At 46.5% G+C, this 27,370-nt stretch overlaps 1 protein-coding gene across 2 annotated transcripts in view; it reads right to left on the bottom strand.

Annotated features, from left to right (window-relative positions):
- LOC311104177 (protein TANC2-like) overlaps nt 1–19,022 on the bottom strand; it is a gene marked incomplete at both ends in the record, with an annotated part of 72,165 nt that extends 53,143 nt beyond the window's left edge. For both annotated transcript variants that reach the window (XM_084145867.1, XM_084145868.1), the window contains one exon: nt 18,959–19,022. In XM_084145867.1, the coding sequence (XP_084001993.1) occupies nt 18,959–19,022 (64 nt within the window). The remainder of the gene's footprint in view (nt 1–18,958) is intronic.
- Between the last annotated feature and the right edge of the window lie 8,348 nt (nt 19,023–27,370).

Below are 27,370 nucleotides of genomic sequence, written 5' to 3'. Positions count from 1 at the left end.
CGTGTGTGCATGTTTTAATTGTGTGTGTTCACCCGTGTGTCTCTGTGTTCGACTGTGCTAGATGTCTTTTCAGACTGTGTGTGTATGAGTCATCCTGTGTACAGCATCAACAACCTGCCACTTCCTTCCCAGCAGCCATAATCCCTTTCACCTTCTCAATCTATGTCTGGAGCTGTGCCTATTGGCAAACCGCTTCTACATCGCTGGGAGGAGTGGGTATGGGTATGGTGAGTGCTGAGAGAAAGTGGGTAGGGGTGGTGTTAGGGGGGTGAAATTCCAATCTGGGCGTTTCGATTCACAGCCAATTAAACTGGCAATGTTATTACTGTGCTGCTGTAACGAGATATGACACTGGCAGAGATCTCTATCTGTGATGATCTAATAATGGACACCCTGATGAAGGCTGTACAGCCGAGAGAGAAACAAGGAAAGAAAGTGCGTGCGTGTGTGTGTGTGTGTGAGTGAGTGACTGAGTGAGTGAGTGAGTGAGTGAGTGAGTGAGGGAGTGAGAGAAACAGAGAGAGAAAAATAGTGTGATATGGAGAGGGGGGGGGGGGGGTAGAGACTACAATTTCCACCATATGCCCTTGTCCGCAATTAATATAATCACTTCTCTAACTTTACTGCGGAGGTAAAATGTCACAACCTTTGCTCCACCTGAAAATGCCTTCTGGAGCTTCTTTCTCACAATGTGGAAGAAGAGCCTTAACCAACCGAATGGATGAATGCAGAGACATGATACTTGTGAGGAAATGCACCCCATCACTAAATGACTTCAGAGTCACAGGCAGGCACCTCTAAGCCTGGGAGAGCAAGGGGGGAGTAGACTAATCACCGGTGAGAACTACCACGAGGGAAGGAGGTCAAAAGTGGTAAAAAGTGTCACCGGAGGACAACCGCAACCGACTGTGTGAAGGAATTCATATGCTGCTTTGATCAAAAACCCACCACACAAACGGCAAAGGATGTCAGGGAAAATCGTATTTGCAGTATGACAGAGTGTTAAAACACTCTAGCTATGACCGAGGTGTTTTCTGTCCCCTCAGGGAGATCAAAGGGACTCTAGAGTGGTGTGGCAGGAGAGCTTTCTCCCTAATGAATGGTCCAGGATCAGCTATATTATAATGTCCCCAATGGTTAGGGGGAGGATTTGAGGTTGGTTTATCTGATACTAACTAGATGAGTGATTATGGGGACACGTCTACTTTGAGTCAATTTTAAAAAGGTGATATTGGAAAGGACGTTCAGTCACCCTGACAAAATACATACTGTACTGAACATTGGTCACAGTTCGGAAGGAGGCAAAAAAAATGGGGCAAAGGAAAGCAAAGAGAGCGTGTATAAGCTTTATGTGTGAGCAGTTGATAGCGGGGGAAAGGAGGCTAGTTTGTTCATGCATTTGATAATTCGGTTGCCTGTTTGTGTTGTGTAGCCTATGCACTGTCACACGTTTCCTCTTTTAGGATTGGTTTTGTCAGATGAATTTATGTGCATTAGAATTAGACCTAGCTGACCTCTGTAATAGCATGAGGAGGACTAGCAAGGCCCATAATGCACTGTTTTACACACACACACACACACACACACACACACACACACACACACACACACACACACACACACACACACAGCATTGTTTTTGTGAAATTCCAGGACATTTTGGAGTGTAAATTGTTTTCACCATTAAAAATCAAATGTTCCCAAAACCTAACCCTTAAGCTTAAAATAGCATTTGTACAAAAAAGTGATTGTTTTCCTACCTTTTCAGGACATTAAGGTGAAATGTTAGGACATTGGGGTCCTGATAATGTAGGAAAACAAGTGCACACACACACACACACACACACACACAATGCCCTGAAAACATAACAATGACTCCACAGGGTGGGGGAGTAGTGATAGAGAGCAGCAGAGATTTATGTAAAGCGACTGCTCACCTAATAAAAAAATCACTCCACTAAATCTGAGTACCGATCTGCCTAGTGTCCTTGAGTCTGAAATGGAGTGCAGGACAGCGGTTACAGCATCATCCCACATCATTCACCCCTCTCGCTCTCTCACTTTTCCTCCCTCCCTCTCTCTGCTCTATTACCATAGCAGAGGGAGAGCAGCATTGTGAGGCAGAGGAGAACAGGGAAAGAGAGAACGAGGGCGGAGAAAGTAAAGACGGAGAAGAAGAGAACAAAATGTTGCTCCTATAAAAACATTAAACCTAAACCTATAGTAGTTTCACAAACGTTTCCCTGTTGTCTACGGACTAGTTAAATAAATTATCTAGGCTAATTACCTACAATATGGGTTGACTGGAAAGGTTCTATACAAATTTCTCCTGTAGGCTTGATTATATCAGGTCCAGCACGTCAAAAAGCAATTGTTCTAGTACATTACCTCCCCCCACGCAAAACCCAGCAGCTTGGGTCCTAAGCCCAAAGCATGGCCTAAACCTGCTCTGTGTGGCACTGCCCAAAGTCCGCCATTTCATGGGAACAACCACCCCCAACACCAGCTGGGATGATGAATCCTCCAATCCAAACAATTAGCACCGATGTTCCGAGGGGGGGCTAACATGCTAACATCGATGAAGCAGACACTTTACACTGACAGGGGTGTTCACTCACACTCTTAAATAGCATGCTAAAATCTCACACACAGCGCAAAGGGGGCGGTTACAACAGCTGCTTGTGTCATGGGAACACATGTTCCATCCTGTGTTGTCATGTAGCCTTCCCTAAAGGCCGTTGCCTATAAGCAACCGACGTGCCCTGGGAGTGCTACCCTATGGCAGCCTGTCCCACATGGTGGATCCCAACCAATTACACTGGGTTGCAGCTTAAGAATGGGTTGTGGCAGGAAGCATTGTTTGGTAACACTATTTTCAGCTGGCACCTAGTAGTATATTTACACACTTATTATGGGGTATCAATGGTTACTTTCTGGCACTTTAAATAATTAAACATGCCTGGTGCCTCTTCACATCATTTAGGCTAGCTTAATATTCAGGGACATTCTCTAGTTCTCTCCTCTTTGTCTGGTGAGACACACCACATGGATCAATATGAGAGCGGCCCTGACATCGACGAAGCAGACACTTTACACTGACAGGGGTGTTCACTCACACTCTTAATTAGGCAATAAAGGGTCTCTGGGCCCTGTGGAAGCCTTATGTATGATGTATTTACAAGACGGATGGGATTCAATAACTGTAAATGTGATACTAGTGAACTGCAGGAAGTCCCTATTTGAAATGGGTCAACCCAACATTTGAATGAATTCCTCTAAGAAATGTCCAATACTGGCAGTAACCATACCCTAAGTCTGTCTCAAAGCAGTCATTAAAAAGACCTGTCAATTAAAATGACTTGGAACTTGTAATAAATGCATGTCCTAGAGTTATAGCAAGAGTATGCAAGACAATCTATTCTAATTATGTGGACTGATGAATTGTACTCTGTAGTAGGGATTTACACTTACTGTATCCAATATGCACATAAGGAGTTAGCCTATACCTATTTGAACAGTGCCAGAGACCCCTGATGAAGACAAGTGTCTGCTCTGACCTTGGTCTACTCTGAGCTGAAGGTGACCAGCTGTGTTCCTCCAGTTCCAAATCAATCCAATTATTTGTCACATGCTTCGTAAACAACGGGTGTACACTAACAGTGAAATGCTTACTTCGGGGTCCTTTTCCAACAATGCAGAGTTAAAGATAATAAAAAAAATAGGAGGAATAAATACACAGTGAATAATGAATAAAAATAACGAGTAAAAATAACATGGCTATATACAGGGAGTAGAAAATAACATGGCTATATACAGGGAGTAGAAAATAACATGGCTATATATAGAGAGTACCAGTACCGAGTTGATGTGCAGGGGTATGAGATAATTGAAGTAGCTATGTACTGTACATATAGGTAGGGGTAAAGTGACTAGGCAACCGGATAGACAGACAGTAGCAGCAGCGTATGTGGTGAGCGTATGTGGTGTGTGTGTGTGTGTGGACGTGTTTAACTATTCTTGTGGGGACCAGATGTCCCCACAAGAATAGTAAACAAACAAAAATTTGACCTTGTGGGGACATTTTGTTGGTCCCCACAAGGTCAAATGCTATTTCTAGGGGGTTTGGGGTTAAGGTTAGAATTAGTGTTAGGGTTAGCATTAGGTTTAGGGTTAGGAGCTAGGGTTAGGTTTAGGGTTAGGGTTAAGGTTAGGTTTTTGGGTTAAGGTTAGGGTTAGGGTAAGAGTACGGGTTAGGGTTAGGGAAAATAGGATTTTGAATGGGACTGAAATGTGTGTCCCCACAAGATTAGCTGTACAAGACTGTGTGTTTGTGTGTGTTTGTGTGTGTGTGTGTGTGTGTGTGTGTGTGTGTGTGTGTGTGTGTGTGTGTGTACAGTATGTAGTGTGTTGGGGTGTGTGTGTATGTTGGGGTGTCAGTGTAAGTAAGTGTGAGTGTGTGTCCATAGAGTCAGTGCAAGAGAGTTAGTGCCAAAAAGGGTCAAAGCAGGTAGTCTGTGTAGCCATTTTATTAGCTATTTAGTAGTTTTGTTCAGCAGTCCCTCTGAATGGGAAACAGATAGAGAGGCGATAGACCAGACTTCCTCAATCGGGCCTGGAGTTTTTCCTAGCCCAGGGTTAGCTACACTATCTTTAATCATTGTATTAGAGGTACCGTACCATAACCTTACTTGCCAGGCTTATTTTGTTACTACAAATACTAATTATTTTTCTCTCTAAATATAATTATACATGGGGGGAAACAAGACCTGAGGAACCATAACTAAACATACACTTCCAATCCTCTGTTGTTCTCTCTTTGCTGTGGGGAATATTGGCCTGCTTGTTTGGAACATGTGAGGAGCTAAGTGTTCCACATTGTTCCAGATGTTAAAGCCTTGTACAGCCTAGCAGCCATTACGAACACGCACTCCCAGTTGCGACGTGCGAAGTGTTAAGGGATGCTAGTTAAGGTGTGTGTGTGTTTCTGTCCTGGAGAAAGAAGCAATCCTGGGGCGTAGTCTTCCACTGTTGAATAATTCAGCTTCCTGGCTGGTCAAAGGGAGGGCTGTGTGTAAGCGTGTTTCTGGCCAGAGCATGAGGGAGCAGGTTAGCCAGCGAGAGGAGGAGAAAATAGAGGAGACAAGACAAGACCCCGGGTTGTGAGCCACCACTCCTCCACTCCTGTCTTCTATCTGTTCTGTTTTGTTCCTCCTCTCCGTCCGTCTGTCTCTCATCAAGCGCTCCACTGGGCTCTCTCTTCCTCTCTAAACAAAGCATGCTAAAGTTCATCTGGTGGTGTCTACTACAAGCTAAGCTTCGCTAGCAGAGCACTGTTTATCCCACTTCAATGAAAACGACAACGTTAAACTAGGGCCCAGAGGTTTTCCCAATGACCTGACCTGTTCCTAAAAATACACAGATGGGGAAGTAACCAGACATTCAGTTTAATTCTAAGGGATCTGGTAGCAACAGGCTAAAGCTAATGGCAGGTGTAGACGATGGCATCATGCAGTGTCATAAGATGGTTTCCTCAATGGACACTACAACATGATGATGGGAGTATCGATGAAACCATGCCTTAATGACACAGAGAGAGCAATCCTGTGCTTCAAAGGATGACACTGGGGTGACATTTGAGCTTCATAGAGCGTCATGAGACTGTATTGCTGTAAACAGGGGTGGTAAGTAGCTGATTAATGCTGTGAGAGGCTGTGTGAATCCACAGTGTGTGCTGCCTGCTGTGCTTTGCGCCAGGCGTTGCATGATAAAGCCCATAAATCCAGCAGCGTCGGCATAATTCACTGAGCCCCATGTGGGAAGAAGAGGGGAGGAGGAGAAGAGGAGAAGAGGGGAGGAGGAGAAGAGGGGAGGAGGAGAAGAGGGGAAAGAAAAGGAGGAGAGGAGAAGTGAGTCACAGTGACCTTGTATTACATGATGTTACATATATGGAGTTAGTGAGACCCTAGAGAAACAATGTGACAACATTAAAGCAAAGTTGTGACAACATTATTATACAGATAAGATGATATGGGACAGGGACACAGTATCAGAGTGTAACAGAAGAGAAACTCCTCACAAAACCCAGACATAATATACTCTATGGGTATTTCAAAGTTTCAGAGTGGGATCTCTGCTAGTTCTAAAGTTATGGCCCATTTTATACAGAGAAATTGGTATCGTAGGCAATGTTACCAATCACAGCCCTCCTTTTAATCATTGCACATCCTGCAAATCACCAGCAGAATCAATTTTCAGATTCACTCTGTTGGTAATGCCTACATATTGGATCATATGTCTAAAAGTAGCAGAGATCCCACTCTGGAACTTTGAAATGCCGGTAGAGTATATTATGTTCAACAATATATACAAATCAATATTCATGTTTATATTTTTCAATATTCATAAATTAAATTAAAAAGAAGTTGTTGAAATCAAAATACTAGTCATATTACAGAGCAAGCGGTAACACTTCATATGACACCAATGTTTGCTTTGTAGCACCTACAGATGAAACACTATGTAGTGTTAAAGGAGACCTGGGTAAGGTCAAAATGTCATAAAATGCCAACTTTGATAAATTATTTCTCAATTATATTTTTAGATATAAATGTCAAATATATGTCTACAATACTTCCTCCAAAGGACTATTCTAAGGCTTACATTTCGTGAAAATCCCCAAATCATGGTATTTTTTTGTCTGGGTTTCGTGAGGAATCACAGAAATGTTGTGGGAGTGCAAGCGCAAGAACGGTTTGGGAATGTAATGTTTCTGCTGAGCCACTGTACTGTGTGGTGGGCACTTATCTAACCAGCCGCCCCCAGCAAACACTCAACCATGCCCACCTTCACCAGCCACCCACTATACTCATTACCCACATACTCTACACACTCACACTGGGCTATGGATTGGCCAGAAGAGAACAATACCATCAGCTGTATTTTCTCTCTGGGTGGTTAATGATGTGAGGATATTAAAGCAAGTCATTTCCCCTCTATTCAGAAGCCATCAGTGTTTCCCTGCTGCTAAGCATTAGAGCAGAGTTAAAGCAGAATAACAGTAAGAAGAGCAGCAGAGAAACTTCACAGGCAGAGCAACCTGATCCCACTGTGCCCTGCCTCTCTCCCTCTCCCTCTCTCTCAGTGCCGAGAACACAGAGCGGGCGAGAGATACTGACAGTGGAGGGATGTGTGTGTAGATGGGAGAGGCAGAATATGTGTGAGACTGAGAGTGTGTGATAGTGTGCATGGGAGGGTGAGGGGTGTGTGTGAGTGAGTGAGTGTGTTTCTGTGTGATAGAGAGAAAGATAATGCATGTTGATGGCATGAGTGTGTGTGTATGTGATTGGATGCGTACGAGACAGTAATGGTATACCTTTCTAATATTGAGTTGCACCCCCCTGCCCTTTTGCCCTCAGAATAGCCTCATGCTGGCCCATGTTGACGCCAATGGTTCCCACAGAGTCAAGTTGGCTGGATGTCCTTTGGGTGGTGGACCATTCTTGATGCACTCAGGAAACTGTTGAGTGTGAAAACCCAGCAGCGTTGCAGTTCTTGACACAAACCAGTGCGCCTGGCACTGACTACCATACCCAGTTCAAAGGCACTTAAATATTTTGTCTTGCCCATTCACCTTCTGAATGGCACATATACACAATCCATGCCTCAATTGTCTCCAGGCTTCCAAATCCTTCTTTAACCTGTCTCCTCCCCTTCATTTACACTGATTGAAGTGGACTTAACAGGTGACATCAATAAGGGATCATAGCTTTCACCTGGATTCACCTGGTCAGTCTATGCCATGGAAGGAGCAGGTGTTCTTAATGTTTTGTATACACAGTGTATGTGTGAGTGTGTAACGTGTGTGTGTAACGTGTGTAACGTGTCTGTGTGTAACATGTGTAATGTGTCTGTGTGTAACGTGTAATGTGTCTGTGTGTAACATGTGTAATGTGTCTGTGTGTAACATGTGTAATGTGTCTGTGTGTAACATGTGTAATGTGTCTGGGTGTAACATGTGTAATGTGTCTGGGTGTAACATGTGTAATGTGTCTGGGTGTAACATGTGTAATGTGTCTGGGTGTAATGTAACATGTGTAATGTGTCTGGGTGTAATGTAACATGTAAAATGTGTCTGTGTGTAACATGTGTAATGTGTCTGTGTGTAACATGTGTAATGTGTCTGGGTGTAACATGTGTAATGTGTCTGGGTGTAACATGTGTAATGTGTCTGGGTGTAACATGTGTAATGTGTCTGTGTGTAACACATTACACAGAGAGTGTGTCTGTGTGTAACATTTGTAATGTGTCTGTGTGTAACATGTGTAATGTGTCTGTGTGTAACGTGTGTAACATGTGTAATGTGTCTGGGTGTAATGTGTATGTGAGTAACGTGTGTGCTCTGCAGGAGCCCTGTGCTGCTAGTGAGGGGAGGAAACGGCTACTTCGTATCATTAGGCTGCCCGTGCCTGCGACTCGCCAGAGAGAGAAATCATACATGCAGCTCACATAACTCTGTGTGGTGAGAGAGAGGTTCCATGTTCTACACACCCCAGCCGCTTCCCCGCCCATAACCTGTCACACCAGAGAGAGGGGGAGCAGTGGCATAATGGGTTGGAGAGAGAAAGCCAGAGCACTAAATGAGACAGAATCAGAAACCGAGAGAGAAGCATATCATAGCATAGAACCACACCGAAAAGATCAGAACTGGCAGTCATCCTGATTGACATCCAGTCAAGTTAACAGTGGGCACAGTGTTAGACTAGCTAGCTAGTACTCAGAGATGTGTGCCTCACAGAGCAGTTAAAGGACAAACGGGATGAGATGGCTGTAGAGGGTTTTAGCATTCTCCCCATCATGCCAGCAGTCTCAGCAGTAAAGACATACTCCACCTTTCTCTGAACCCGACCCCAATTACCTGTCCCCTTCTCTATGGCCCCTAGACTCCCCCCACCCCTAGATTCCACCCTCCTATGTAAGTACCCTAGCCAGGAAAAGCTTGAGTCAGTCTCACCTTAGTTAGTAGAAAAAGTCTGCATCTCCAGCTAGTAAAATCCTGTACCATGGTAAACTACTTGAAGGACGTGGCATAGAGATATGGCAATGGAGGCACACCAATGATGAGGAAGAAAAAAGGAGAGAGGGAAGAGGAGGAGAGGAGTAAGAGAGAGAAATGGAGAGCTGTAGACAGAGAGTGAGCTCTGCAGTGTTGAAACTAAGTGCCAGGTATTGGCGCACGCGCAGGAAAACACACAAGGACCGACACACAGGAGCAGGCAGGCGGGCGGACTCGCCCTCCTCCTCTCTTTCTCTCCCACTCGATAGCGGCAAGTCGGCTCTCTCTCCCTTTTCTCTCCCTCTCCCACAGACACATAGAAAACACTCGGGAAGCTCTAAAAGGCACACTGACTGCAATGTCCTCCTTTAACACCCACATAAAACCATCACACTGACACTCCGAAAACACACAGAAATCCTACTAATTGTATAGACAATGGTACAGACACATACTTGATCCATACATGTTTACATCCTTACGTAAGCCCACTCCAATACATAGATAGACCCACCCACACAAGCATAATCAAGTAAACATGATCATTCACAAAACAACTTGTCACATCAGACGGAAAGGTGTTTGTGAACACAACCTTTCAACCCAAGTGAGGGCACATTCAGAATAGCCGTGAATAGGAATATAGTGCTACTGAACTACTGAGTGGTAGTAGGTTAAAAAACATATTTCCGGGTATTCAGAGGTGTCGAGATGAAATGCTATTTTAAAATGTGAAGCCTTTCCTTCCTCTCCAGCCCGCTCTTCCTCTGAACTAGAGAGGTTGTTTCTGTACAGGCACACTGGTGATGAACACACACAGAGAGTATGTCTGCTATGAGCTGTGATTCTGTGTGTGTGTGTGCGCGCGATAACGTGTGTTTTAGCATGTGTATGTGCACAAAGTGAATATGGATTGCATATGTATCCATCTGTAAATTCCATGAAGAGTTCCATCCGATGATCTGAGATGAAACTTGCCCACAGAGCTGAATTCCAAAGAGGACAGGTTCACACACAAGCTCATGGTGGAGCTTTATAGTGCTGTAAACAACCCTATAAACCTGCAATGCATCAACACCACACCAAGACTGAGACACTACTTGTGGAGTCTGGCCATGCGTAACCTACAGGCATCCTACCAGACCACATGAGTCCAATGGTAGGTAGTCGGCATCAGAGTCAATAGTACAACAGCAAAGTAAACAGGCAAGCAAAAGGACTTAATCCTCATAATCTGATCCTAGATCTGTGGTTAAGGGCAACTTCTACCTTTACATATAGAGAAGGGGAATAACACTTTTACAACAGCAGCTGGTCTGGTCTCCACCTCTGAATCATCTACTACACAAGTGTGAATCACCTACACATAAATCATGGAGACAGATCTGAATCACAAATCTACAGGGGTACCATTCGGTCCATTTTCGCTAGGGCTTAAGAACCCTTTGCTACTGGCCGGGTGTGAGGGGGTTAGGGTTGATGACATTGATATACCAGTGAGCTAAGCGAGACTGGGGAAGATCGTCTGCAGCCTCGGAGCCACGTGACACTGCTTAAAGCCTCGGCTGGGGAAAGGAAGGAGAGCTGAGGTCTCTAATGACCGTATCAGTCACTTGGAGGGCTGGGTGTAACATCAGTCACACACTGGGCCTCCTGGTGCAGAGTTCCAGGCCAGAGTCTAGTGTCTGTTACTACTGAACTGTGTTTAGATTGGTTTAGAAGGGGAGCCTCCTGGTGCAGGCTCTTTGGTGCAAGATGGTACCAGGGTGGAGACTGCCCAGAGAGGGTATTGTTAGCAGGGGGAATGGGCTGTACTAAGTCCTCCCATTTCGTGTAGTTGGCACTTCCTCCCATGAAACCCATTATTTTACAATATAGTTTATCTCGGTTGTAGACTGACTGCAGGGGGGTGGTGAGTAGGGCTGGGGAGGTAGAGGGGGCTAGAGGGAGGTAGGAGGGATAGAGGAAGGTAGGTGGGGCATAGCCGTTCCTCCAGATGAATGGAACCCGTCTGGATGGGCATCCACCCAGGACCTGGGCAGCGGGCCAGAGCCTGTCAAGAGAGAACCATGGAGAGATGCAGATCAGGGAGGTGGAGAGAGGGAGAAGGGGAAGTGGAAGGAGGAGTGTGGACTGATAAGAGTGAGAGCTGAGGTAGATAAACGCATTAGCGCCAGAGATTTGGTAGAGCAAATAAATAAAATCAACTGTCCGATAGTCTTACTACAGCCTCTGTTGGGCAAACATGAGGACACTGTATTACAAAACTCAACTCCATTAGCACAATCCTTTAGAGGAGAATACATCTTCGGATAAAATATAATGCAGACAATATTAACATGGTGCACCTCTTCAATAACAGAAACCATTAGTAGAGCTACATGCCCTGGTTGTAAATCATACCTGACAAGCTGCCGGCTTCAGCACCATCACTCCCACAAGTGCTATTTAAAGAGGTAAACTAAATTCTGAGGAAAATAACCTCTTACCACCAAACGGGAAGTAATGAATGAACATGGTGGGGATGGGGGGCAGCCTGCCTAGTAACTAAGGCCCACAGCTGCCGTGAAAATCTCTCATTTTGTCGATGTGCAAAGCTTCCTTACATAACGCGTGGCTCCGCGCCTGATTGGTCTTGGTTGCAGGAGCCTCTAAATTTGATTGGATTTAATCGACGCTGCTGGCAAAAAAGCCTGCAATTAGCAGGTGGTGCTGGGATAGGCCCAACGGTCTTGGCTGGCAATGGCAGTCACCAGAGCCATTGAGCGGCGTTAGCCAGCAAACTCCGATTGCTGCAGCTGACACATACAGTGGGGAGAACAAGTATTTGATACACTGCCGATTTTGCAGGTTTTCCTACTTACAAAGCATGTAGAGGTCTGTAATTTTTATCATAGGTAACCTTCAACTGTGAGAGACGGAATCTAAAACAAAAATCCAGAAAATCACATTGTATGATTTTTAAGTAATTAATTTGCATTTTATTGCATGACATAAGTATTTGATACATCATAAAAGAAGAACTTAATATTTGGTACAGAAACCTTTGTTTGCAATTACAGAGATCATATATTTCCTGTAGGTCTTGACCAGGTTTGCACACACTGCAGCAGGGATTTTGGCCCACTCCTCCATACAGACCTTCTCCAGATCCTTCAGGTTTCGGGGCTGTCGCTGGGCAATACGAACTTTCAACTCCCTCCAAAGATTTTCTATTGGGTTCAGGTCTGGAGACTGGCTAGGCCACTCCAGGACCTTGAGATGCTTCTTACGGAGCCACTCCTTAGTTGCCCTGGCTGTGTGTTTCGGGTCGTTGTCATGCTGGAAGACCCAGCCACGACCCATCTTCAATGCTCTTACTAAGGGAAGAAGGTTGTTGGCCAAGATCTCGCGATACATGGCCCCATCCATCCTCCCCTCAATACGGTGCAGTCTTCCTGTCCCCTTTGCAGAAAAGCATCCCCAAAGAATGATGTTTCCACCTCCATGCTTGGAGGACTACGGGGAGTTTGTTCGCCTTTTTCGGGCCGTTTTCGATCACCCACCCTCAGGTGGACGAACGACTGGTCCATCTGAGGCAGGGGACGAGGACCGCACAGGACTACGCGCTGGAGTTCCGAACGCTGGCAGCGGGGTCCGGGTGGAACGAGCGGGCCCTGATCGACCATTTCCGGTGCCACCTAAGGGAGGACGTCCGACGGGAGCTAGCCTGCCGTGATGCCATGCTATCGTTCTCCCAACTGGTGAACATGGCCATCCAGCTGGACAATCTGCTAGCAGCCAGAGGACGTCCTGGTAGGGGTCTGCCCGTTCCCACTCCGGACGACTCTGACCCCGAGCAGATGGAGCTGGGGGGAGCCGCCGGTCGAGAGAGCGCAGGAGGACAGCGACAGTGCCACTCTGGTGGCACGAAGGGACAATCCACCTCACGTCGCAGTCAACGTTCCGTTAGGTCTGGAGGCGGTAGGCAGGGTACTCATGCATCACCCCAGGTAACGAACACCCAAACTTGTTCAGAGCCCTTTGCGGCGCACTGTACCTTATCTATCTCCTTTCCTGATCACCTGGTAGTTTCCCAGTGTAAGGCGCTAGTCGATTCAGGCGCAGCTGGGAACTTTATAGACAGGGCATTTGCACGCCGTCAAGGCATTTAATTGGTTCCCCTATCCATTCCACTCCCCATCAGAGCACTTGATAGTTGACCATTAGGGTCCGGGTTGGTTAAGGAGGTTACTGTACCAGTCACCATGATTACACAGGAGACGCATGTTGAGCAGATCACTTTTTTGATTATTGAGTCTCCTGCTTACCCTGTCGTCTTAGGTATTCTGTGGTTAGCCCTTCACAACCCCAATTTTTCATGGCCGCAGAGGGTTCTTACAGGGTGGTCGCGTGAGTATCCGGGTAGGTGTCTAGGTGTTTCCGTTGGTGCGACCACGGTGGAAAGTCCAGACGGTAACCCCACCGTGCGCATTCCGCCCGAATACCATGATCTGGTGCTCGCATTTTCCAAGACGCAAGCAACTAAATGACCACCTCATCGGGAGGGGGATTGCGCGATAAACCTTCAGGTAGACGCTGTACCTCCCAGGAGTCATGTGTATCCCCTGTTGCAGGCTGAAACTGAGGCTATGGAAACATACATCACCGAGTCCCTGCGCCAGGGGTATATACGTCCCTCCACTTCACCAGCTTCCTCAAGTTTCTTCTTTGTGAACAAGAAAGATGGCGGTTTACGCCCGTGCATTGATTATCGACCACTGAATAAGGTGACGGTACGATTTAGTTATCCTCTTCCCCTCATTCCTTCAGTGATTGAGTCAATGCATGGGGCCCTTTTTTTCACCAAATTAGACCTCAGGAGTGCCTACAACCTGGTGCATATTCGGGAAGGGGATGAGTGGAAAACAGCATTCAGCACAACATCGGGGCATTATGAATACCTGGTGATGTCCTACGGTTTGATGAATGCTCCATCCGTTTTCCAGTCCTTTGTGAACGAGGTGTTTCGGGACATGCTTGGTCGCGGTGTGGTGGTCTACATCGATGACATCCTGGTGTATTCCGCTACACACGCCGAGCATGTGTCCCTGGTTCGCAAGTTACTGGTCCGACTGCTGGAAAATGATCTTTATGCCAAGGCAGAGAAGTGTGAGTTTTTTCAGCAGTCAATCTCCTTCCTCGGATACCGCATTACTACCACAGGTGTGGAGATGGATGGAGATCGCATTTCAGCCGTGCGTAATTGGCCGACTCCAACCATGGTGAAGGAGGTGCAGCGCTTCCTTTGCTTTGCCAACTACTATCGGAGGTTTATTCGGGGCTTTGGCAAGGTCGCAGCTCCCATTACCTCCTTGTTGAAGGGTGGGCCGTCCCGGCTCCGCTGGTCTGCTGAGGCTGATTTGGCCTTCAGTAGATTGTGGGGTCTGTTCACCTCCGCCCCGGTACTAGCTCACCCCGATCCATCACTACCGTTCGTAGTGGAGGTGGATGCGTCCGAGGTAGGGATAGGCGCTGTCTCATCCCAACGCTCGGGCACGCCACCCAAGCTCCGCCCCTGTGCCTTCTTCTCTAAGAAGCTCAGCCCAGCAGAGCAGAACTACGGCGTTGGTGATCGGGAGCTGCTGGCTGTTGTCCGAGCTTTGACGGTGTGGAGGCTTTGGCTCGAAGGGGCGAAACACCCTTTCCTCGTCTGGACAGACCACCGTAACCTGGAGTACATTCGGGCAGCGAGGAGGCTGAATCCTCACCTGGCCAGGTGGGCCCTCTTCTTCACCAGGTTTGATTTCACACTCTCATACAGTCTGTGCACGGAATATGTGAAGGCAGACGCACTGTCTCGGCTGTATGACACAGAGGACAGGCCCAGAGACAACACCCCCATACTCCCGGCCTCATGCATTGTGGCGCCGGTAGTATGGGCGATGGACGCAGATATAGTGCAGGCATTACGCACAGATCCATCTCCACTGCAGTGACCAGCTGGGCTACAGTACGTGCCTGCGCTTATCCGTGATCGTCTGATCTACTGGTCACACACGTCACCCTCCTCTGGTCATCCAGGTATCGGTCGTACAATGCGCTGCTGGACGTGAGGGTGTATGTTTCCTCCTGCTCAGTGTGCACCCAGAGTAAGGCACCTAGGCACCTCCCAGCGGGTAAGTTACAACCTTTACCAGCTCCACAATGACCATGGTCTCACCTTAGTATTGATTTTCTTACTGATCTTCCCCTCTCCCAAGGTAACACCACTATCCTGGTCGTTGTGGATCGCTTTTCGAAGTCTTGCCGCCTCCTTCCTCTGCCCGGTCTCCCCACGGCCCTACAAACTGCGGAGGCTCTGTTTACTGTCTTCCGGCACTATGGGGTACCAGAGGATATAGTGTCCGACCGAGGTCCCCAGTTCACGTCTAGAGTCTGGAAGGCATTCATGGAACGTCTGGGGGTCTCGGTCAGCCTGACCTCTGGATTTCACCCCGAGAGTAATGGACAGGTGGAAAGGGTGAATCAAGATGTGGGTAAGTTCCTGCGGACCTACTGTCAGGACCGGCCGGGGGAGTGGTCGGTGTTCCTGCCATGGGCAGAATACGCTCAGAACTCTCTCCGCCACTCCTCCACTAACCTAACACCCTTCCAATGTGTTTTGGGTTACCAACCGGTCCTGGCACCGTGGCACCAGAGCCAGACCGAGGCTCCTGCAGTGGATGACTGGTTTCGGCGCGCGGAGGAGACTTGGGACGCTGCCCACGTTCGCCTCCAGCGCACCGTGCGTCGTTAGAAGGCGAACGCTGACCGCCACCGCAGGGAGGCCCCGGTTTTCGTACCGGGGGATCGGGTCTGGCTCTCGACCCGGAATCTACCCCTCCGCCTGCCCTGCCAGAAGCTGAGCCCGCGGTTTGTGGGGCCGTGTAAAGTCCTGAGGAGGATAAACGAGGTTACATACAGGTTGTTACTCCCCCGTTTACCGTATTAACCCCTCGTTTCATGTGTCTCTCCTCAGGCCGGTGGTAGCTGGTCCGCTCCAGGAGTCTGAGGTGCGGGAGGTTCCTCCACCTCCTCTGGACATCGAGGGGGCCCCGGCGTACTCGGTCCGTTCCATACTGGATTTGAGGCGTCGGGTGGGGGGCCTTCAATATTTCGTGGAGTGGGAGGGGTACGGTCCGGAGGAACTGTGCTGGGTCCCAAGGAGGGACATCCTCGATCCCTCCCTGTTGAGGGATTTCCACCGTCGCCATCCGACTCGCCCTGCTCCGCGTCCTCCTGGCTGTCCCCGAGGCCGGGGTCGGCACACTGCTGGAGCCGCGCGTCGGGGGGGAGGGGGTACTGTCACGACTTCCGCCGAGGCTGCCTCCCCTCCTTGTTCAGGCAGGTTTCGGCGTTCGTCGTCACCGGCTTACTAGCTACTGCCGATCCCATTCTCATCACTCCACTTGTCATGTCTTGTCAATCACACACACACCTGGTGCTCATTCCCCTAATTAGTATGTGTATAAGTGTTCCCTCTGTTCCCCTTGTCTTTGTGAGTGATTGTTTCATTGTGAGAGCGAGTAGCTCGGTTGAGCTACTCCTCCATTTGTTATTGCCAAGGTGGCATATTTCCCTTGTGATAGTTTCGTTTTGACGCTTGGTGCGTTTTATTTATGTAAACGGTATAACTCTGGACTTCTGTGTTTTACCTCCTACGCCTGACTCCTTCATTCACACCTCATCACAGAGACAAGAGGCAGCATACCAACCTTATAATATATATTTGAGACCAACAAAATAACAAGTACATGGGAAGAGAGAATGCTAGTCATAAATTATTTGCCAGAACTGGTGGGGGGTATTTTATATAAATAAAACTGCATCCCAGGGAAATTTGAAACAGACCATCCTTGGAGAAAGAAAGACTGCTTTAACAAGACCAACTGTTGTGGTAGTTTGGTGTCACGTTAGATTCTGTGTCACATAATAATCTTGTATTCTAAATGCTCCTCGATGTTGGCAGCAGTACAGCATTCTGGTCAACAGCTGGCTATGATTGAGCCCCTAACATCTCAAGAGGGAAAATGAGTAGACAGGAGTGCACCTCATCCACGCCAGGCTTGGTACAGAGCCCAAACATCTCTGGCTCCCTTCCCCCCCACCTCATCGCCCCCTGCCTGCTACCCTCTGCCAGCCCACGACAAAACCAGAATGGCTCTATTTCAACAGTATTCTAAAATTACTTTCTGCCTCAAGAGTAAGGCCAATGAGTTCATTTTGGGGCCCTTCAACATGAGACTTATGTGGTACACAGTCCATTCATAGTATCTTGTGACCCCTAATAACCTTGTATTACCCTCATTAGCCCTCTATGGCCATTCATAACTATCTGTGGTCTGACAAGACAAGAGCTGAGGAAATCCAAAATGGCTTTCTGGGAAAAGAGATACCACAGGCTTTTAGCTCTCAATTACCACAACTATCCTGGAAAAAGGGAGCGGTTATGAAAGATGAAAACCATTGCTTCAGATTTAGAGACTACACTTGCCGCTCTGAAAGGACTAGCCCGTTTGCTGAGTCACGGTTCTCACTCTGTTTGGCTGGAACTGAGGAGCTCTGAACACACTGGGGTGGCACTTTTCCGATGGTAAACACAGCGTAGAGCTGGACACTTTCCTCTCAGCGCCCGCTTTAGGAAGAAAAACATATACGCCCGACGAGTAGTGGCCAAGATCTACCACATCTCCCTGCTGGGGTGCAGAACACAGTCATGACTGAGGTTGCACGTTGCCACGAAGACAGCCTTTGCTATTAGCAACTTCAACAACTTACAGGGACATGGAATTAAACGCGAGGTACTATCGCTGACTGGCCCCCTGCCTTGAAAACCTTTCTGGCCCTTTTAAATGGTGGCTATTAGCGACCTTTCATCCTAATTGAAATGACAACGTGTCAAGAGTGGACACAGTGTGGGCTTGTGTGGAACAGAGGGTCTCTTGACACTGTGGCATGGTTTAAAACACTTTGTTACTGTGTGTTTGGTTGGCTCAGATTTTCTCCCAGAGGTCAGTTCTTTATGAGCCTACAGAACCTACTGCTACACTGTAGCAGAAATGTACACCAGTGAATCTCAAGTCTTGAGGAAAAGCAACTCAGTTGATGATAAAAGAGTTCAAGTCCAATGGTGGTACAACTTTACTTCCTCAAGCCATTGACTGTACTGTCCGACCTACAGCACAATGTAACACATTTTTACGTTGCTAACATTTTGAGCCTGTAGGAACTACTGTAATGAAACTGCAAAACTATATTCACCATGCTGCAAAACATGTCCTTGGTCAGACAAGGGCAGTAATAGAATCGTGTAACTTACATTCATATAAAGTTTCTTCAAGTTAAAAGGAACAAATGATAGGATACAACCTGTCTCCAGTTTCATGGGGACTGAAACCCTTTGTGAATGACCTCAAACCGTTTCCGGGAGATGAGTAACTTGAGTAAAAGAGTGTTTGGGGTCTACTGTATAGCTGACACTGCATACATTTTTAGGAGACGTGAACATAACCAGCTGCATCCCAAAGACAAGCTTCACACGTCTCTACTGAACGTGTGGCACGCTCCGCTCCACAGGCATCTCGTTCTGACCTCAGCAGCAGTGCACTGCTTCTTGAATCGCGAGTCACGTTTTTTTCCCCCTAAAAAAAGCTAGGCAGATGCCAATTTGTGAAAGGAGGCAAGTATAAGTGCTTAGGTTAATGAGTTGGTTCATCGTGGCAAAGAGAGACATCACTGGTAGATCTCAGTGACTTCAATAGCAGGCGATAACCACACTATGTCATATGTTGTATTATTTAAGCACATAGTTAAACTGTGAGTGGCAAGCTTTACACACATACAGACAGACACACCACATACACAACACTGGTCAGACTGACTTACCACTGTTGCGATTTTTGCGGTTGGACTTGCCGCCAAGCAGCATCTTCAAGCTGTTCCTGAACATGACTGCACTGGTCTGCAGTGGCTATAGAGAAATCTGCAGAAGAAAAAGAGAGTGTTTTTAATGTAATGTAGGCTATATTTACTGATGTTGGTTATTATTTATTGTCAGCAGTAAATTGCAAGTGGTTGGATAGTGCAAGGGGCAGATGAGGTAAAGATATTGCAAATTCCAGAAAGATCACCACAGAACACCACAACGGTACAGAAGGTAATTGCACTATTCTGTCACCTAGTAAATGGTTTTGCAGAATTAAGGTACTTAAATTATTCATCCTCTTATACATACTAATGACATATTCGTAGTCTCCGTGAAGAAGAGGTGAATATCAGGCGGTAGGTAGCTTAGTGGGTAAGAGCGTTGTGCCAGTAACCGAAAGGTCGCTGGTTCTAATCCCCGAGCCGACTAGGTGAAAAATCTGTCGATGTGCCCTTAAGCAAGGCACTTAACCCTAATTGCTCCTGTAAGTCGCTCTTGATAAGAGCGTCTGCTAAATGACTAAAATGTAAAAATGTAAAATGTATCACGTTAGCAGCCTGGTGGGGGGGATATTGTTCCTTCCTGTGTGTTATAATAACTCTTTATTCATGAGATTTGTCATGCTTCACTGAATGACTTAAGGAATATTTTAGTACCTACGTCAAACATTCACACCCATACCACTGACAATTACTGGTATGTGTGTGTGTGAACGCATAGCTGTAAGTTTGTTCAACAGGCTTTGAAATCATGTTCATTTGTGTCTTTGTAATGTGCAAAGTAGTATCAGTGCATATGTATGTTTCTGAGCTTCTTTTTAGCTTGCATCCATGTGCTTTTGTGTGAGTATATGAGAGAAAGAGAGAGAAAGAGATTGTGTCCGCCTGAGTTTGCTTTCTCTTGCCGCCACCGCTGCAACACTGCATGATAATTAAGCAGGAGAAAGAGACACAGTGGTGGAATGAGTGGAAACATTGGCTCTCCTCAAAGCAAATAGAGGAGGCCTAAAATGCCGCCTGAGCTTCGAACAGCAATCCCTTTACTAAGTATCGAGTAGACCCACGCGTTTAGTGTCTTGGGAATCTTTGGTACCATGCTGTTAAAATCCTCCTCTGCTTTCTTCGGTCACATTACAGCTTTTAGAAAGAGCCGACTGGGATTCCGTCTCATACTTATCCTCTTCAACTTAATCTTTAGAAAGTTTGGATTAGCACTTTTGGCTTTTCAGGTATTCTCTCGTGTATGACTAATGTCATACATTTTTCACATAAGGTGTCAAACATGGAGAACTACAGTACGACCACGCCTACTCCAGGTCGAGGCTCCTCGCAGAAGACAAGGCGGTTTTTGAGCCGACACTAGGCTTGGGCGGTATACAGATTGTCATACCTTCATACCGACCTTGTGCAATACCTGGATATTCGGTAATACCGGCACTGAACAAGGGGCACTGTTTTAAAACCCCACTGAGGCTCTGTACACCAAAGGTTAGCAATGCTAACAAGTACATGTAACATCCCATAAAGAATGCTAACTAAATGCTAACAAGCGCATTGCTAACATTTTATACAGTCTCTGACCTAAATTATACAAGTATACAAGTAACTCAAAAATGCTACTCATAGTTTGCTGCACGCACAAAACAAACTATTAGACCACAAGTCTCTGTTACCAAGCAAAGCTTGATTTTGGAAGAAGCTAACCACTTAGCGAGATACTGTAGCTAACTAGCTATTAAATTAGCAAACCAAATGCACAAAGGCAGCACATTTAGCAAATTCTAGACAGTTAACTTAATAGTTATAAAATATCTAGCTGGCAAACATTTAGTTGTGAATTCCATACTGTAACTAGATCAACTGGCGCAATGCTGCACAACAGTGAGTGACTCACAAGGCTCCGGTCTCTCGTCGTTGTGTGCTTGTAAACAAACACCATGTGACTGGGGACTACCGGTAAGCTTCATAATGAAAAGTTATGTGACAGGTGAAATGAAGAACGCAATCTTCTTTATTTCCTAAAGTATTGTACAAGTTGACTGCAGGTATTTACTTAAAAAGTAGCTACAAATATTGAAATGTATTAAAAAACATAAAAATAAATAGTTTCAACGGTATTGAAAAAGGTATTGAAAAATACCCCGGTATATACAGTGTACCGACCAAGCCCATCCGACACACAACCAGTCCTGAGCTGAGCGCACACCAAATAGAGGCAATTAGCAGCAGGAGTGTTCCTGATATGTGAGTAAAACCAGAGACCTTTAAAAGCTCTTTCAACTGGTGTCAGCTGGTCAGTGCCATAGAGGCAAAGGGAGAGGACTCTGTTCCAGGGAGACTGTAGGTTCAGTTTGGCTTGGTGCTTTTGTGTTGTACACTGGGGGGAAGGTAACTGTCCAGTAACAGATGTTCCATGTTAAAGCTGGGGAATGACTCAGCGAGACACTGGGCCCTGTGGCTTCTTCTGGCTGCCCACGATGCCAAACAACATCAACAAAGACGAGCCAGCGTGAAGCTTCCCCTCCCTCGTCTCTCTTCTACCCTATCCTGTTCTTTTCTCCCTCCACCCCCACCTGTAGCCTCTCTTTTCCAATGTTTTCTTCAAATCCTCATCTCCCTGGTGCCATTTCCTGGAAGCCTCCGCTTCGCCCCTCTACTTTACCACCCCCCCCCCCCATGACTGTAGCAGCGTGACATGGCAGAATAAATAAAAACCAACAGCCTCCTTTCACTTTGACTCCTTTAATCTGTTCGATTCAATCCAATCCAGAGCTCCTCTGGCTCACTCTCTCTCGGTGTCGAAAAAAACAACCCGCAAAAGCACAGCGAGGGTGGCTGGCTTAAACAAAGGCAGCCATTCTGAGCCGAACAGACATCCTTTAACGTTTTTATCTCGACGGGCAGAGCTACATCTTTTTCTTTCGTCACTTGGAAGTGTCAGTTCTAGCAGGTGCCAGGTATAGGAGGGAACTCACAATGAGAGAAAAAAATTATACATTTCTACACATGTTCAATTGAATGAGCTGAGCTAATAGGAAGTTAATAGCAGTACATGATGTAGTATACATGTGTGATTATATTACTTTAAATGTAATTTGTATTGTGCATTTACTGACTCATTTGTCACAGTCTACTTAACTGTAGGCCCATGTCTGAACCCCTGAAGCAAGTCAAGCCTATATAGCCTGTATATTATGTACATTACGATAGCCTATTGCCTTCAGCGGCATGCTGGTCAAGGTATTAGTCAGGCCTGATTCTGGCAGAAGCCGCACAAATGCAAAACAGATGGGTTGGTGGGTGGTAGGTGGAGAGAGGGAATATCTACACATTTCTGTAGTAAATCAAACCCTTTTTCTCATACAACAATCCAATGACCCAGCCCTCCTTCCCTATCTCAAAGGGGAAGAGGAGGGAGAAAGGAGGCAAATTACTTGGCACCCTCCAAAAGAAGCACACTGCTTGAAGTCATTGAGAAGCAGTTTCACACAGTCCTCCAGCTACAAGAACACTACCTGCTGCCCTTCAGGACAAGCACACCTCAACACCTCCAAGCGCCTTCCAGGCTTTAAGTCAACTGCCATGTGATGTCATGGTCCTCCTTATATGGTATAACCTAGTCTATGCTGTATGTGCTCAGTAGCATGTTGCCTTGTCTCTCCTCTTGTCGTTGTGCTCTTCACGTCGGAAAGGAAAAGGGGGCGTGGGTGCCCGCTGGAGCGCAGTACTGTGTAATTAATAAGCTGGCAGGGTGGCGGCGCAGCCCTCCACTGTGACCTTACACAGCAGCTTCGTGGCTTACGCTAACAGCGGCAGCAGAAAAACAGGCACGGGGATCAGGGCCTGTCAGAGACGGGCACTGTCGTCGACAAGGCTACAGGGAGAAGAAATGAGAGCTGACGCTGAATACAGATTAGGACGTGGGGTGACCTTATCCCAAGTCATAGCATCCGAGAAGAGAAGAAAAGAGGCTGGTAAATCTGGGCTAAAATCTGTCCTGGTTGGCTGGTAGACTTATGTACTTGTGACACCTAGTTTGACAATCTGTCCCAACAAGTGAAAAGTTAACAGTGATACATTTGGGTGAGTGAAAATTAGTGGCTGGTAATTTACATGCAAGGAGAGTAGCAATCTAAGACCATAACCAGCCTGCTTGGTAGCCTGAACACACAGGTGTGTTTATGTGTGTGTTTGCAGTACAGGAGGAAGCATCTTCCCTGAACGCTCAGCAACAGGCTATCAGCAGCCCCTCCTTCCCTCCCCTTGGAGGCCTGATCACAGATGCTAGGCATATGTTCTAGAAAATGGCGATGGGAGGCTGAACCTTCATCAACGCTATTGTGTGTTCACTCAGACAACAACCCATCCACACAACCCATGCTGAGGGGCACAGAGCATCCTTGGAGCTGAAACAATTGTCAAAGACTGCCCTACACTACTCTGAATGGAGCAGGATTAACCTTTTCAGTGCTGCATGGCCTGGCCTGCTCAAAGAGGCTTACTCGTGTGCCGCAGTAGCATCAATGGCATTAGACTGGGCTGATTGTGGTCTCACTGCTACTCCATAGTGCAATCAATACTGTTATTCTATAGGATTTGCTGCTGTCACAAACAGGGCTGATCTGGGCGTGAAAAGTGAAGGGAGGGGGAGGAGTACTGTACTACAACGTTGGTTGAAGGGGTACATATTTCAAAATCAAATCAAATAAAATGTATTGGTCACATACACATGGTTAGCAGATGTTATTGCGAGTGTAGCGAAATGCTTGTGCTTCCAGTTCCGACAGTGCAGCAATATCTAGCAAGTAATATCTAACAGTTCCACAACAAAAACCTAATACACACAAACCTAAGTAAAGGAATGGAATAAGAATATATAAATATATGGATGAGCAATGTCATTATTAAAGTGGCATAGGCTAAGATGCAATAGATAGTATAGAATACAGTATTTAAACTCAGCAAAAAAAGAAACGTGTAAATATTTGTATGAACATAACAAGATTCAACAACTGAGACATAAACTGAACAAGTTCCACAGACATGTGACGAACAGAAATTGAATAATGTGTCCCTGAAAAAAGGGGGGTCAAAACCAAAAGTAACAGTCAGTATCTGGTGTGGCCAACAGCTGCATTAAGTACTGCAGTGCATCTCCTCCTCATGGACTACACCAGATTTGTGAGATGTTACCCCACTCTTCCACCAAGGCAGCTGCAAGTTCCCAGACATTTCTGGGGGGAATGACCCTAGCCCTCACCCTCCGATCCAACAGGTCCCAGACATGCTCAATGGGATTGAGATCCGGGCTCTTCACTGACATCCGGGCGGAACACTGACATTCCTGTCTTGCAGGAAATCACACACAGAACGAGCAGTATGGCTGGTGGCATTGTCATGCTGGAGGGTCATGTCAGGATGAGCCTGCAGGAAGGGTACCACATGAGGGAGGAGGATGTCTTCCCTGTAACGCACAGCATTGAGATAGCCTACAATGACAACAAGCTCAGTCCAATGATGCTGTGACACACCGCCCCAGACCATGACGGACCCTCCACCTCCAAATCGATCCCGCTCCAGAGTACAGGCCTCGGTGTACTGCTCATTCCTTCGATGATAAACGTGAATCCGACCATCACCCCCGGTGAGACAAAACCGCGACTCGTCAGTGAAGAGCACTTTTTGCCAGTCCTGTCTGGTCCAGCGACAGTAGGTTTGTGCCCATAGGCAACGTTGTTGCCGGTGATGTCTGGTGAGGACCTGCCTTACAACAGGCCTACAAGCCCTCAGTCCAGCCTCTCTCAGCCGATTGCGGACAGTCTGAGCACTGATGGAGGGATTGTGCGTTCCTGGTGTAACTCAGGCAGTTGTTGTTGCCATCCTGTACCTGTCCCACAGGTGTGATGTTCGGATGTGCCGATCCTGTGCAGGTGTTGTTACACGTGGTCTGCCACTGCGAGGATGATCAGCTGTCCGTCCTGTCTCCCTGTAGCGCTGTCTTAGGAGTCTCACAGTACGGACATTGCAATTTATTGCCCTGGCCACATCTGCAGTCCTCATGCCGCCTTGCAGTATGCCTAAGGCATGTTCACGCTGATGAGCAGGGTCCCTGGGCATCTTTCTTTTGGTGTTTTTCAGTCAGTAGAAAGGCCTCTTTAGTGTCCTAAGTTTTCATAACTGTGACCTTAATTGCCTACCGTCTGTAAGCTGTTAGTGTCTTAACGACCGTTCCACAGGTGCATGTTCATTAATTGTTTATGGTTCATTGAACAAGCATGGGAAACAGTGTTTAAACCCTTTACAATGAAGATCTGTGAAGTTATTTGGATTTTTACTAATTATCTTTGAAAGACAAGGTCCTGAAAAAGGGACGTTTCTTTTTTTGCTGAGTTTACATATGAGATGGGTAATGCAAGGTTTGTAAACATTATTAAGATAGTATAGAATACAGTATATACATATGAGATGGGTATTTTAACGTTTTAACAGGCCTCTGTAGAAAACTAAGGGGGTAGGTTTTAGAAGGGCTCACAATTATCCCTCTGATCCCAACAAATACACGCTACAACATAAACATCCACTAATCACGCTCAGAGGCCCATCGGAACCGTCCGTTTAGGCAGTCATTAACGTTAGTCATTGTTGGTTTTTCAACATATCTGCTCCTTTATGACATCAAAGGCCACGGCAAAACCATCAGATAACCTGCATGATTGAAGATAGTTGTAGGGCATTGTGTCCACCTGCAACCAGTTCCTAATGATAATCAAGGGACATCACATATGCTCAATATACACTATTAGCATGTTTACCTAAAAGATACTCAGATATTTAAAGAAGAGGTGCAGCAGCAAAATCACCCCTAGTTCCAGACTAGACCCCAAAAAAATAAAGAAACAAAAAAACAACCCATCCAACTCTGTGGTAAAATCCCCCACTTTGACGGACAAGCAGAAGGAGGGTGGGGGGAGGGATGGGGGCTAAACCTACATAGGGTCCGTCCCTAAGCTGCCACACACTGGAAACCACCCAGATGTCCATTTCAGTGGCGCCGCTGCACCTCTTTAGCCTTCTGGAGACCCTGCCCAGAGGGACTGCTTCTTGGAGGGGGGAAATAGTTTCCCCCCTCACACGGCCTCTTAGATTAGGCTTAATTCGCGTCCCATCTTCCCCACTCTATACCTGATTATGGAATTCTCTGTTCCTCTCACACTAATAGGAAAGTGCTTTAGAAGAGGCTAGCTGAGGGCCAGACAATGCTTCGCCTGACACCACCTATCTCTCCCCCCGTGGAGAGCTAGTGGTCGATACCGCTGCCTGGCTTGAACAGTTGGCTTACTGGCTCGCCGATCATTACCTGCCTGCCAGTCAAGCATAGCGAGATCCACTGCACTCGACAGGTGAGGGAAGAGAAAACAAGCTTTAAACTTGACAGAGTGAGGGCAGGGACTCCTGCAGAACCGCAGGGATTTTGAAGTAAACTAAAGTAATGGAATGGATGGTATTGCACAACGAGTTCACACCAGACTCACTACACACTGCAGTGCGTTTTTCAGTAAGGTTTTGGAGAATAGTCATCATTTTTGCACGGGGTATAAAACATGTCATACAAATCGAGAAGGTTTACAACCCTGAGACAGGATCTCTCTTCCAACTCTTATCTCAGAGTTGGGAGGCACTGAATAAGACCTTTTATACTCCAAACTCAAATCTGACTTCTACAACAGACTGTGGGGCATTGTTGTGTTTATCGGCCTACAAGAGCTGAGAAGCATTTATGATAATCCGCTATCATGGATCAGGGGCTAATGTGAACATATATGATATTATCAAAATGAATGGGTCCTCCCTGGTTGAAGAGGAAGTTTTAAGCCATGTGATTTTCCTTGTGGAGATTAGCCATGTAAGCCTATTTTTGTGGTTGAGTGCTACATACTGTTGCCACAATTAAAAAGATAGGCTAATTTAGCTTAGTTTGTGACTAGCTGGATCCCAGGGACTCTGAAAATAAAACAAGAAATGATCATGCCAGTATGCTGCCTGCAATCACAACCTTGCATATTGCTTTGACTATCTATGCTCTGGTAGTGGTCAGTGCAGTACTCCCTTTTAATCATATTTCTTAAACAGATAGCTAGCTAGTTAGGCTATAGAGTTAGATAGCTTACCTGTCCTAAAACTGTGTACCACACAAGCATAGCCAAGTGATTCAGAGAGACTGTGACAGCAGTGGGGGAGAGAGTCAGTGTGTGTTCCAGTACCCAGCTGCCACCTCAGCATGACCGTATCACACTGCCAATCCACTTCCCACGGCACAACATAGGGAGTACAACAGGAGTGTTACTGGAATCTCAAGTTGTTTGTTTTCAACAG

The sequence above is a fragment of the Coregonus lavaretus genome, assembly GCF_964263955.1.
Source record: "Coregonus lavaretus genome assembly, chromosome: 28".
Classification (NCBI taxonomy): domain Eukaryota; kingdom Metazoa; phylum Chordata; class Actinopteri; order Salmoniformes; family Salmonidae; genus Coregonus; species Coregonus lavaretus.
The sequence above is the reverse complement of the archived record's forward strand: the minus strand, read 5'-3'. Positions and strand labels throughout refer to the sequence as shown.